Genomic DNA, 13,214 nt, shown 5'->3' with positions numbered 1-13,214 from the left:
CAGATGCTAATGTTTCTCCTGGTAAGAGTTATCTTCAGCCAAAAATGCCATTCTGATATATAAGATCTTCTTGGGGTTTATGGTTTTTCTAACCTGCTAATTTAACCTGTGTTTTTTACCAGAAATAAGTAATTAATCTTGCTTAGAACAAGTTACAATGCTCTGTTGTTAAAGACCAGTGAGTGGCATTGACTATGGACTTTCAAAGGCCTTCATAACTTAACGCAAATGCCAATATTCTTCTTATCTAGATAGATAGAGATGTCTTCATCAGTGCAACTCTTCAGAGATCAGAAGTACCACGAGCTGAAAGAGCAATGTATCAAGCAGAAAAAGCTCTTTAAAGATCCTGAGTTCCCAGCCTCAGATGAGTCCATTTTCTATCAATCGGCACCACCAAGGAAAGTTGAATGGAAGCGCCCAAAGGTAACTGATGTTTTCCTTGGGTAGAGGCTGTGTTTGTATTGTTCTACTTCTACTACCTTCCCTGTGCTAAAGCACAGTTATTTGAGTATATTCTCCCTCCCTTTTTCCCTTTGATTGCTGTCACTGTGTGATTTAGACAGCAGCCTCTGTGTCACACTGATGTCCAATATTAAAACAATGCCTTACTGTAAAAAGACCAAAATGGAGCATTTTGTGCAGAATAATCATGTGTTCATGGCTAATAACAAGCAGCAGTGTGAGGTGACTTCAGCTGTAGTGATGTTTAAATCAGCCTTCTATTTAATTCAGAACTCCAGTAATTAGTTAAGAATCTCAGTAACAGAACAGTTACTCAATTTCCTGCATCAGTCTGTGGATGTGCGCCTGTCGAAGCTGCTGTGTTGACAGAAGTGGTTTTAAGATGAGTGATGTTTCTTTTCAGATTCTGGTTGCTTCTGAGGGCCTGGTGTGTACACACAGCGATTGGAATAAAAAATAGGTGTTATTTATTCAGCAAATAAAACCTGTCTTCCTGTCTGGTGCTACCCAGTTCACCATCCTTCACCATCTACACAGGCGGTGAATAACGTCTCCAGATGCTGGCACTTGTGCAGTGCACACAGAGCTGGGAGTGCTGCTGCCGTTGCTTTTGGTGGTGTCCAAACAAGTACATTTGGGATCAGTGAATCTAAAAGTTTTGTGAGGAGAGGTGAAAGCTAGCATTTTAGTTTCACAGTATCATCAAGGTTGGAAGAGATCTCAAAGATCATCGAGTCCAACCTGTCACCACAGACCTATGCTCATGCTTTTTGCACTTACCCTAAATGCTTTGTGGTGGTCAAACACAGCAAATACTTAGAGTATTTTTATGGCCAAATGGGGTTTATTCTGCTCTATTGGAAAAAGGGGTGTAAGTGAGAGAGAAAAGGGGAGGAGGGGTAAAGGAGTTCTACTTTGGTTTTGTCCTTGGATCTGCACCTGCACTGCCAAATGTGTTCTGTTTGCTCATTCCAGTCAGACTCTCAGTGATAGATCATTAACAATCTGACATTAATTACTTGTTTTGTGCTTTTAAAGTCTCTTTGGGAAAGAGAACAAAGACAGGGTAGTGTTACTTCTGTGGCACCCCAGTATTAAGGAACTGGTGAACACAAAAGGCACTGTGTCATTACTGGGCAGTCTCCCTAGGACAGTGTGACTTCCAAAGGAGAAGTGTTACAGAAAGATCATCCGACAAATAAGGGCACTGTGCACTGCTATGGGAAGTACTGGGTCTTGGTTTCTCTGGGTGCAGTGTGGCACAGTGTGCAGCTGGCAGTCCAGGCTAGAGGGTTTTGATTGTAGGCAGGAGCTGATAATACTCTACTTCAGTACTGGGTAGTAAATGTATTCAAAAGGTCTGACCCCACCTGGGATACCTGATAGAACTGGCTGAATTGGCAAGTTGTAGCACTCTAAAATTCCATATTTTATTCTAAGCAGGAAAAAGAAAAAGCCTGAATGTGCCAGGAGACTTGTCTGAAAATGAGCTTGGACTTTATTTTGCTTCTATATTGCCTTCCTTCGTGACATTCTGCACCAGTGATGGGTTATGGAAAGTAAAAACAGTATGAAAATGCCAAATTGCTTTTCACTTCTGGGAAAAAAGTGTCTGTCTATGAAATGAAGTCCAGCATTTCCAAAATCACCTTTGTCAGAGTGACATTTTCTGACAGAATTATTGACAGATGACCCTCATGTCAGGCTGCTGGCTGTGATTTCCCTGGCAGTCAGTGTCTTGTCCCCTGCCCTGTTGGCCTGCTGTAGCCCAGGGGAGGGGAGGACCTGTTCTGCCAGCCCTTTGGTTATCAGCCCAAGGCAGTTCATGGGCATTTCAGACAGGACTTGCCTTGCCCAATGTCAGATATTCATGTCTGATGGATGTGGGGCAGTCACTACCAGCTCCCATTACAGGCAATGGAGAGGAATTAATGTATTTGGGGTGTGATTTAACTGATATACCTGAGATGTTTGCTTCAGGCTGAGATGACTCATACCACACAAGTGCCTGGTCTCTGTGAACCAGAAGCTCAGAGGGTGCATTCAGGTGTTGATGCCAGTGTTTGCTGCTTGTAGTAATCCTTTGCTGCTGATTCAAGACATTGGGTTCTGTTAATATCTCAGTTCCTCTGCAAAATAATGTCTGAGATGAGAATGATCATTTCAAAGTCTCAGCATCTTCCAGAGCCCTTCAGTGTGCAGGAAGCCTCCCTGCTGTAACATGTCTTTATACAGCTTACTCCCCTCCCTTTGTTACTGACACCACACAGGGAGGTGTCTCCTAGTGCTTCTGTGCTGTTCCAGGCTGCCACTCAGGGAGAGTGGGGTCAGTGTATCCCCACCTTCCTGTGGCAGCACCTGCACTTGCTCCCCTCTTGCATCACATCAGAATTGAGTATATCCTTCCCTCTCCCTTCTGTTTGCTTCACACAGGGAGACAATCTCTCTGCTTCTGGTGGGGGAATTCATGCAGGGGCTGCTCACAGAAGGGCTTAGTCTGTGAACAAGGATTTATAAATGATATTTTGAATAAGCAATTTTAGAACCTAATGCAGAACTGATGAGTCTCATTTTTAGAACTACCTATCATTTAGAGCAAAAGAGCAAGGTAAGACACAAACCACCTGACATTTTCTATGGGGAAGACCCACTGGTTTGTTAGAAGAAAGAATCCTCCCCACTGGTGGACACATTTTCTGCCCACTGATATTAGCATCAAAGCCCACCCCGCTCTTTTCCTGTCATTTCCCTGCAGTTTCTTCCCTCTCCCAGGCTGAAGTGTGGCTAGGGGCAGCTGTGTCCTGCCAAGAGGCCGGAGAAGCCTCTCTACCCCCTGCTATCTCTGCTGGCCTTGGGATGTCCTTGGCCACCTGTCCTGGTTAACCCTTCACTGAGGACGAACACTGCCTCTATATGGTGGTATTGGTCAGCATCAGCTTTTAGGATCAGAATTGTATTTTAGCAGCAAGCAGCACTAGTGAAAATACTCAGGAACAACAGATGTTTTGGCTGTCTTATTTTTAACTAAACCTCAGGTTTGTCTCAGTTTTATCACTGAGCACTGACTCTGCAAAACATGTTAAATCCCAAAGACAACTTTGTCAGCATTGAACAAACAGCAGTGATTCCCCAACCAGGGCAGGCATCTGTGTGGGGAAAGAGTGGATAAGCTTGCTTCAGAGATAAGCTTTGTTCTTCAGTTATTCATAAAGGAAAACCATAGCCTGATTCTACAGAGTGAGTCTTTATTGTCTGGTTTCCCTGCTTGACCCTCTGTTTTATAAGCCCTGTTTTTTTGCTGTTGTCTGCATCTTCCTTTTATGAAAGGACTGTGATTGAACCCTTATGTTCTGGAAAGACCAAGCTAATTCTTTTTCAGTAAGACAGCACAGAAAGACACTGACAGTACTGCTGTACTGCTTCTCAAGAAACCCCTCCTGTGTCCCAGGCCACAGGAGGGACTGCTCTGTTATTGATAAAATCACCAGTGCCAACAGTCAGGTACAGACTGGCAGTGGAGAATTGCATACTCATGTTCTTAGAAACACTGCATGCCAACAGCCTGATTCTCCACTCTTTGCACTAGTTTTCTAGTGCTTTCAGGGGTGGTTATCACCATGCAAGTGAAACAGCTCAAGAAATAAGGAACTTTGTTCTAGGATGATACACTGATGGGAATAAACAGAACAAATGTCACTTCCAAATGGGAGAGTGTGGGAGAAGGAGGTTGGTGACCTTATTTAGGGCAGTATGAGGGACTGAAGTGCCAGAGAAGTCAGCAGCTCCAGCTTCTGGAGGCACTAGCTTTTGTTTGCTTCTAACTGGTGGAAAATGATAAGCTGTCTCAGGAACTAAAACATCTGGTATTTGCAAGTGCTGATTGAACCTGGAAAGCTTTCCCACCTCTACACATTTTAGAAGATTTTGTTTTCCTTTGGAAGGCAGAGGAGACTCAGGGCATACCTGCCTGGGCACTTAAGCTGCATTAGTTTTGCCTATTGGGCATTAATGTTCTTTATTCTATGTATGTTCTCAATTACAGGACTTGTGGTCACGGTAAGTAGTCCTCCAGAGTGTTCAGCAGGATCCCACTGCTCGTAAATGTCAGCTGTCAGGTGCAGGCACGCCTGGGTTACATGCCTCTCGGAGGCGATACATGGATTCCTCATTGGATTCCTTTTCGGGACTGCATGACTGCAATCTGACCCTCTTTTTCTGTTTTGACTGTGAACAAGACCAGAGACATCTGCTTATGTTTGAGACTGCATGTTGGAGTCCAGTAATGCCTGCAGGAGGGGCACTGGAGAGGGAGGTGTCCTGGCACTGTGTCTGGATTTGAGCAGTTGCCCAACAGCAAGAACAGTTTCAGGGCAGGGAGTGGAGTGACAGCTCAGGCACCCTGGGACATCTACCAGAATGAGGCCTGGGGACAATCCAGAGCAGGAGGAGAGTGGAGATTAAAGGAGAATACCATAAACAGTCATGACAAAGTGATGTGAACTCTTAGCAGTACAGTGTAGTTACATTGCTGCCTTCTGTGTGACAAACTGGTGTGATTGCAACAGCCTCTGTTTGCTAGGTTCCCTCCCCATGTCCCCAGCTCCCTTCTGGAGTATAGCTCTTGATTTAATGATTTCTTTTATTATTATTTTTTTTCCAGAGCTGAATGTGCTTTATCTCCTTTCAGCCTCCTCTTTCCAGTTAAAAATATGAGGCAACACTATTGCTCTTGCTTCGTCAGAATAGAGGTCCCTTGCCACACACCCCTCTTCTCTCTCCTTGCCCCTCTAGCTTTGCAGGATCCAATTATTGTTCTTCTGTGAAAAGTATGACTTACTCTGCAAAAGCTGCTGACACCCTGAAACAACCAAAGTTTGGGGGTTTGGTTTTCTCTGTCTACACATGGAATTGTTCAGGTCTTTCTTGGTGGTGGTTGTTGACTCTTGCTGAGTACAGCTGAGCACAAGGTGCAAAGCCCTGTGTGCTGGGACATTTGTGTTTGTACTTGAAACACTGGCATGTGTGGCAAGTGCCTGAATCTGAAAGGTGAGGAAATGTGTTTCAAAGCATGACAGTGAGCCTCTGCTCACTTTGAGGGATTTCATGAACCCTTTTATGTGTCTCAAATATATGTAGGCATTGATGGGAATACAAAGGTGGTTTCAGGTTGCAGGATGTGTGAGCCACCCACCAGCATCTTGCAGCTTGTTTATTTGTTACGTTTCTCTTCAACCTGTTCATAGGTGAAAAGGACTCTGAAACACTTTGCACTAATGTGAAATAAACCTTAACTGGCTCTTCCTTTTGTATCTGTCACATCCTAGGTGGTAACACACCTTGGATGCTGTCCTCCACAGACAGACCAAGTGAGTCTGAGTTGCCAGCTGTGACCTTCAGTGAGTGAACTTTCAGATATAGATCCATTACTGGTGCTGTGTTGGGCTTCCCTGGGATTACAGAACTTCCTAGATTACACTATTTATCATTTCAACAGGAGGTTTGTAAGCTGTAATTAGATGTAATTGCAGCAATGCAGTAGCAGGAAGGCTGTTTGCCATTGTTACAAATAGCTTTACTTGCCATTAAAAGAAGATTTAGCTTGTGATCTGGAGCTCCAGCTTGCTTGGCTATGGAGAACATTAATGCAGTTGTTTCTTTGCTAAACATACATATGTGCATATGTAAAGGGGCAGGTTGGAGTGCACCTTAATCTTACAGAAGAGCATAAGCCTTGAAGGATCACATCAGGTATAAAAGGTCATAGGCAAAGTGGGTTCTGACCTAAGTTTAAACCCTTAATTTCTTTCCAATTTCTGTAAAACGAAGAGCTAAACTCTGGGAAGCAGTCTGCCCTGGAAGATAGTCTGAGAGGTTGATGGGAAGGTTTCTGTACACATTAATCACGTTTTATAGGTTAAAATGGTAGAGGCAGAGAGAAGACCATGTAGACCTCTAGATATGTTGCAACTTTCTGTTAGTGCTGAGTGGGTGGGTGAGGGGACAACAGGTAGTCAGGAAACCACCAGCAGAAAATTATTGTTAAATAATTGTAAATTATCTCTTTCCTCATTAGCTCTGTACATGATGAACTGTGTACCACATAACCTTCTGTAAATGGAGCCTAGCACTGCTGAATGTTTGATTTGATAAAGTGTTACAGCATCCTTGGTGCTTGATTATACTGAGCTTGGCTGCAGCCATCTGTCATTCTGAGACAGGTGCCAATCTGCAGAGAAGTAGCTACTTACCAAGGGCTGGCTGTGTAGCTCCCATCCTTGAGGCAAGGACAGGCTGCTCCTGGGGAGGGAGATGTTAAATCTGTTCCAGCTGTGGGAACTCAGATGTTGTCACAGCTCCTGAAGATGCATGTGCCAACACAAAAGAATGCTCTTCACACCCGTTGCCCTAGCAACTGCACATTCAGATGGCAGTTGGATCCTGTGGAAGATGATGCAGTTGCAATTAAGTCAAATTGTCTTCAGGTTGTTAATTTTGAGCTAGGGAAGATGGGGTGGGATGATAGGTGAACATTAGTGATATAAACAATGAGCTGTCACCCATCTGAGATCCTGGTGTAGACAGGGCTCCGTCATATTGTGTGTCTCATTACGGGCAAAATGAGTACTGACACTTGGCTTCTGAACCTTGTTCTTTTGTTGGAGAGACTAGAAAAATCTGCTTGAGGGGCTTGATTAGTTTAGTGAGGGTAGATTAGCAGAGTTAGCAATCTTCTGCACACCTCAGCTACCTCTGTTCTTGTATCCTGGTCATCCACCCACACTGGAGCAGGAGGGTTTACAATGGCATTGTGGCACTGGACTACTAGAAGGAGGCATCCAAAAGTGGAGGACAAGGCCTTTCAGATCTAGGTCAAATCCTTACTCTATGGCTGTAATTCTAGACCAGCTGGATTCAGAACCTACTTTCTTCTTGCCTTATTTGGTGAAATCCATTGATTTGGATTCTTTTCACCAGCAATGGGAAATGTAATGTCGTAATGCTCAAGTGGAACGGTTCTCACCTCATTCTGCCCTGGAGGGCTGAGACAGGGGTGTTCAACTATGATTTGATGTGAGGGGGGTACCACTGAATCCACCATAAAGCACTTAGCAGCACCCAGGCATGTCTTCAGTCTGCTGAGATTAATGTTTCTCATGCTTTTAAAGCCCAGCAACACTTAATCAAATGCAAGAACACTTAAACAATCATTGCTTAAAATGTTTCATACAACTGGTTTTATTCACTGTCAGTTGCAAGGTCCTGATCTGGTCTCTAGTTACACTTCAGAAATGGTTTTCAAGCCAACTGGCTCTTCATGATCAGTATAGGCAGTAAAGCACTCTATTTGTGGAACTCAAGTGATGTGAACAACCAGGTAAATGTGGGGTGCCAGACACATCGGAGAAATGGCATCAGAAATTACTGTCTTGGGTGTTTTTTCTGCTCCTTGGAGGGGAAAAATAAAAAAGGCATGAATACCAAACCATCTGCCTGTGTTTTGAACATGATGTTGAAATCTAAATGTTACAGAAAAATTAAGGATGAAGGTGAGTCCAGCCTTTAGCATCTGATTTAGGTATTAATAATTTCATCTGCTGATTTGTCCTTGGAGAGAATTTCAGTTTATGCCTATGAGAAGAATATTTGTGAACACAGGACAGACTCAGGGAAATGCTGTGAAGAGTACATTGATGTGCTTCTGTGCATAGTCTCTTTCTTAAGTGAGCATAAGCTCTCATGTAGAGGATTGTCACAGAAGAACATCGTCATTTCTATTGCTACCCTGGTATGATCCCTTAACCATTGTAAAATTAGTAGTCCTGCCTGTCCCAAGTAATTGGTCTGTTTCAGGAGCAAACTCCTTTTGAAAGAAAACAGGGGAAGAATGGGTTTTATTTGGGGGGAATACTCAGTTGAAGCAATCTTTGTTTTTTTTAATGTTGCAACTTCCACCCCTCCAAAAAAAAAACCAAACCAAAACCAACCCACCCCAAAACCACACACAAGCAAACAAAACCAAACACTAACAAAAATGAGATGTTTCTTGAATTCTTTTCTTGGAGGCAAGGAATATGTTCCAGCTATGAAGGGACATCCCCTGATGATCCAAGGTACTTGGAAGGGCATGTTCTGGTGGTGTCCAGTCAAGTAATTCCCTGAAAATATCATGGGCTTCATTTTGTTTGTTTCTTTCTCCTGTTATTATTTTCCTCTGAGTTTTTAAGGTGTTCTCTTTCTCTCTGAACCTGTTCTTGACAGAAAATGACATTTCCCTTTGCAAGGAAACACACCTTCACGTGTTCTTCCTCTCCCTGTCTGCTCTTTATTGCTGTTCTTCTGTATTCCTCCCCATGTGACATTTTTTTTGCTTATGTTATTTGTAGAAATAAAGGGAGCAAACTGTCTGGGCAAATCACCCAAACTGCTGCTATTTGTGGTGGTGATCGGGGTACTGAGGAGAGTCATGCTGGGCTCTTCCAGCCCTTTTCTTTTACTCTGTGCTTCAGGACCTATTTTTAGGAGTTGATCAGTATAATTGCCTTGCACAATAAATAGGTCTGATGTGGTGAGGGTACCAGAGTGTGCATTGTGTGTGTTTCTAGCTCTGATTATGGTGATTTGCTTTGAGTTTGAGGAAGAGGGAAAGGATGAGGAAGGAAGTAGAAGATCAAATAAGGGTCATCCTTTTCAGCAGAAGAATATCTGTGACTTGCATCAAGATGCTGTTCCTTCCTTGTCTGGGGTAAGCTGTGTCCTGCTGCCTCGGAACTTGGGGTAGCCCAAATGAGAAAAGAGCAGGAGGAGACACCAGAACCAGTGTGATACCCTTGAGCAGCACCCTGGCTGAGGAAGGTAGAGAGCTACAGACAGTTGTTTCATACAGTCCTCACCTGGCTGATAAATGGCAAAGTGGGGCTGTTGTGGGATGTGCTTGTGTGTCTCACTACTGGGAGGAGCTGTTTAGAAAAAGGAGAAACAAATATGACCATTTTTGTTACATCAGCCATGTAAAACATGGTTGACAGCTTAGAATATCTGAAAGCAGCCTGGGGAAACAGAGAGACCCCAAAGGAGATGCTGAGGAGCATACAATTTAGTCTCCTGTTTAATATTATTATTCATCTGTTCTTGTTAGCCTATTTCTCATCAAGTCAAGTCCTGTAGAGTGACGGGAAGGGCCTTTATTGCCAGAGCAAAAGAGACAGCTGCCACAGGATATCCCTTCTCACATACTTGAGGTCTCATTATGTTGATCACAGTGCAAGGGGAGTACCCCGGATGGGAAACTGTCCTGGGTCGAAGTGTGCAGGCCATGGCTGCTGTGCTAGTTTGTGTTCAACATGACACTGATCCTTTCACAGTGGCTGTGACGTGCTCTGCTGCAAGTCCTGTCTCCTCTTCCGGCAGGCACTCTAATTAGAGATTATTGTCAGAGGTTTGGATTGGAAAACGCGAGTTGACTTTGCAGATTTGGCCTGTTATTCTTCTAAAGTAACACCAAAATGTCAAATTAATTATTAATAGGCTTGTCTCTGGAAGTTTGCTGTGCATTGAACTCTGCAGGAATTTTGTTAACAGCAAATATTTTGTATTTGGTCACATTTTGCTAGAGAGAGAACCTTAAAGCTGAAGCAATATGATTTCACAATAATGTATTGGTGAAAAATGTGAATCTCCAGCAGCCTGAAATCTTGATTCAATTGCAATAGCATTTCCATCTGTGATGTAAATATATCTGTGGGTGCCAAAGTCACTACACATTAAGAATTTTTGTGTTTTTGTGTCTGGTCCCAGTGACTGTTAATAACTGCAAGTGCTTCACGCTGATGGGTCCTCACCAAGAGCAGGCAAGCACTGATGTACAGATGTGGACATCTGACAGCAGCTTGGGAAGCAGAATGGTGCAGTGGGACAAAAGATGAAGCAGTGCAAATCTGTAGTATTTTGAAGGCAGACAGAGCCAGAAGCTGTGCTATATTATTGGAGTGGTGTTATGGGGATTTAAAAATCTTTTTTTCTCATTGGGGTGAGTCAGTGTTTGTATGAGCTAAGAGTAGTGACAGGAAAATATTAATATTCCAGATGGGCAGTACAGCCATCTGCTTGTCTAGAGGATGGGTCCAAGAAGTATGGGAAAGTTATTGGACAGAGCAAATCATCAGAAGCAAAGAGCTGTTGCAGATGTGTTGTTAAATGCTTGCTTTCCCAATTGTTTTGTTCTGGTAGTGAGGAGGTGAGCAGAGCTCTGTATGGTGCCCTGAGGGCTCCTCTCACACAGTCAAACAAACAAGGAGGGATCTCTTAACTCCCTTAATCCACCCGGCAGTTATCATGGGAAGTGGCCAGGACTCGAGTCTAGGAGGAGTAGGTGCAGCTGTGTGACCCTTGTTCATGTCCCATTTTCCTACACCAGAAGCTGCAGTTCAAATCAAGGCTGTGGTGTACCAGGAAGTCAAGCGTGCTGTGGCCCAGACATGCTCTAAATAAAGAGCCTGAAGACTTCATGGAATTTCATTTGGATGGGCCCTGTTTCTGTGTTTGAGAAGCTTCATCAGAAATAGGATCAGAATCAGAGAATTCTTTAGGTGGGGCAAGACCTTTGAGATCAAGTCCAACCACTAAGCTAACACTACCAAGTTCATTGCTAAACCATGTACTTCAGCAGCACATTTACATCTCCTAAATACCTCCAAGAAATGATGGTTCAACCACTTCCCTGGGCAGTCTGTTCCAGGGCCTGATAACATTTTCAGTGAAGAAATGTTTCCTAATGTCCAAGGAGCATTGTTTTGTTCTAGGTTTTTGTGTTTCTCCTCACCTTTCTGTAGCAGCCTGGTGATGCCCAGCTCTGGCAGTATCCTTAGCCCTGGTGAGGCCTTGCTTGTACTTCTGGGTAATAATCAATTTGAAGAATGACAAAAATGGGAGAACTTAGTGCTCCAGAACTTGGGAGGGGCTCTCTTTTGTTGAGATGTGTTTAAGAAGTGCTCTTGGAATTTAAACAGGTACAATATCCTTAGGAAAACACACCAGTTTTAGAAAGTGTATTTTTCTAAATAGTAAGATTTTATGAACTTAGTTTAACTTGCTCTCATTTCCAGCAATGCTATAAGGTGATGCACCTCAATAGGAAAACAGGTTCTGGAGAGGTGAAATCCTTGGAGTGTTCTCTGAGGTCTGGTTTATCACCTTGCCTTTTCCTGGCAGGCTGTGTATGTATGGGAGGCATCATAAAGACATTGTTTGGCATGTTTCCATCTTGGTTTCTGACTAAATAAACTATTCCTCCCAGAATATTTTGTCCTTAATGTTTTCATCTGGGGAGGTTGTGACATGTTTCTTCTGAAATTGCCAAAACGTGCCCAGAACGGAGCTGTTGCTCATGCTTATTTTTATTTTGTCTGGAAAATCTTGCAAAGATGGAGCTTCCCAGAAGAAGACATGAGCAAGGAACTATAAAGCCTTCTGCCATCAGCAAATACCCTATGTCTAACCTCTCTGTTACAGTCTGTGTGGACTCTATATGACATGAACTTGATGACTCAATCCTGGTGTCACTTCAGACAATTCTTTGTTCTTAGTTGTGCCATTCTGTTGGCTATGTCAAGACAGGAAGCAAAAACCATGGTGGCACCTTGCCAGCATCCTGCCTTCATTCCTCCAGAAAGCTTGCCAAAGAGTTGGGAGTTCAATGGATGTCTTACTACACAGCTACATCATTCATCCCCCATGTCTCACAGGTACCAGGGCAGTGGGAGGTGTGGGTTCCCCTTTTTTGTGCTGATATCCCTAGATACAGCTGCCCTTCAGTGAGTCTTGGGTGCTTTAAATACAGTGGAGAGACAGCATTTTTGAAGTGGCATCTTCCTCAGCAGTGTTATTCACTCAAGTCTTCCAGGGATATAATTATGAGCAAACATTTGTAAATGACATGCACACTTGCCAAGCAGACAGCTCTCCAGATGCCAGTATTTTGTTATCTTCTCTCTTGGCAGTTTTTCCAGTTTACATTTCCCTCCTTCAGATTAGATGGAGGCTTTCTTATGTTGCTTGTGGTTGTTTTCCTCTAAAGGAGAAAAAAAACCACTAAATGACCTTAGTGTCACTTCTAGAACATAAACAGCACAGTTCCAAAGGTCTGAATGTTTCTTTAAAGTGTCAGGTTTTATTTACTGGGTTCAGTTGTCATTAGATGGAAATGGATTTCTCAGAGTCAGCTTCTGTTTGTGCTGAAGCGATGTGATGATGGTAGAAATGACACGGTAAGAATTATTTTGAGCCTATAGAACAAAAAGCCAAGGATCACATTCTCAGTGTAAGTCATCTTACAGTAATTGTTAGTGCGTTGATTTAGTCATCCTAAAGAATTAAATGTCTGGAAAAATTATAGCCCAAACATGCCAGTTACAAAGGAAATTAAGGCACTGTTCTGTCAACGTTCTTCCACAAGAACACAAAGCATCTACACCCAAAAAGTGCTTTGTCTGTGAAGAGCTTTATGCTTCTCTTATTTCTGTGTCTAAAAGCATATTTGGGATGAGTAAAGTCCTGGAATCCAAGGGTTTGTAAAGATTATCTTAAATTTGTGGAATAATTTGTTTGAATTTGCTGCTTCCCACTGATTTTCCTTCAAGTTTAATTCTATGTAAAAGTTAAAGATGCATGTTTATCTGACTGAAAAGAAGCTTTTAAAAATCAAAGCTGAAATAGTTTCTAACTTAACTTTATTTCTAAACAATCATAAAGTC

General features: G+C 43.0%; 1 protein-coding gene across 1 annotated transcript in view; it reads left to right on the top strand.

Moving 5' to 3' along the window:
- Positions 1-259: 259 nt before the first annotated feature.
- CAPN6 (calpain 6) overlaps positions 260-13,214 on the top strand; it is a 49,410-nt gene continuing 36,455 nt past the window's right edge. The window contains exon 1 of the mRNA XM_054169695.1: positions 260-426. Coding sequence (XP_054025670.1) covers positions 262-426 — 165 coding nt within the window. The 5' untranslated portion in view covers positions 260-261. The remainder of the gene's footprint in view (positions 427-13,214) is intronic.

This window comes from Dryobates pubescens, chromosome 18 (genome assembly GCF_014839835.1).
Source record: "Dryobates pubescens isolate bDryPub1 chromosome 18, bDryPub1.pri, whole genome shotgun sequence".
NCBI lineage: Eukaryota > Metazoa > Chordata > Aves > Piciformes > Picidae > Dryobates > Dryobates pubescens.
The sequence above is the reverse complement of the archived record's forward strand: the minus strand, read 5'-3'. Positions and strand labels throughout refer to the sequence as shown.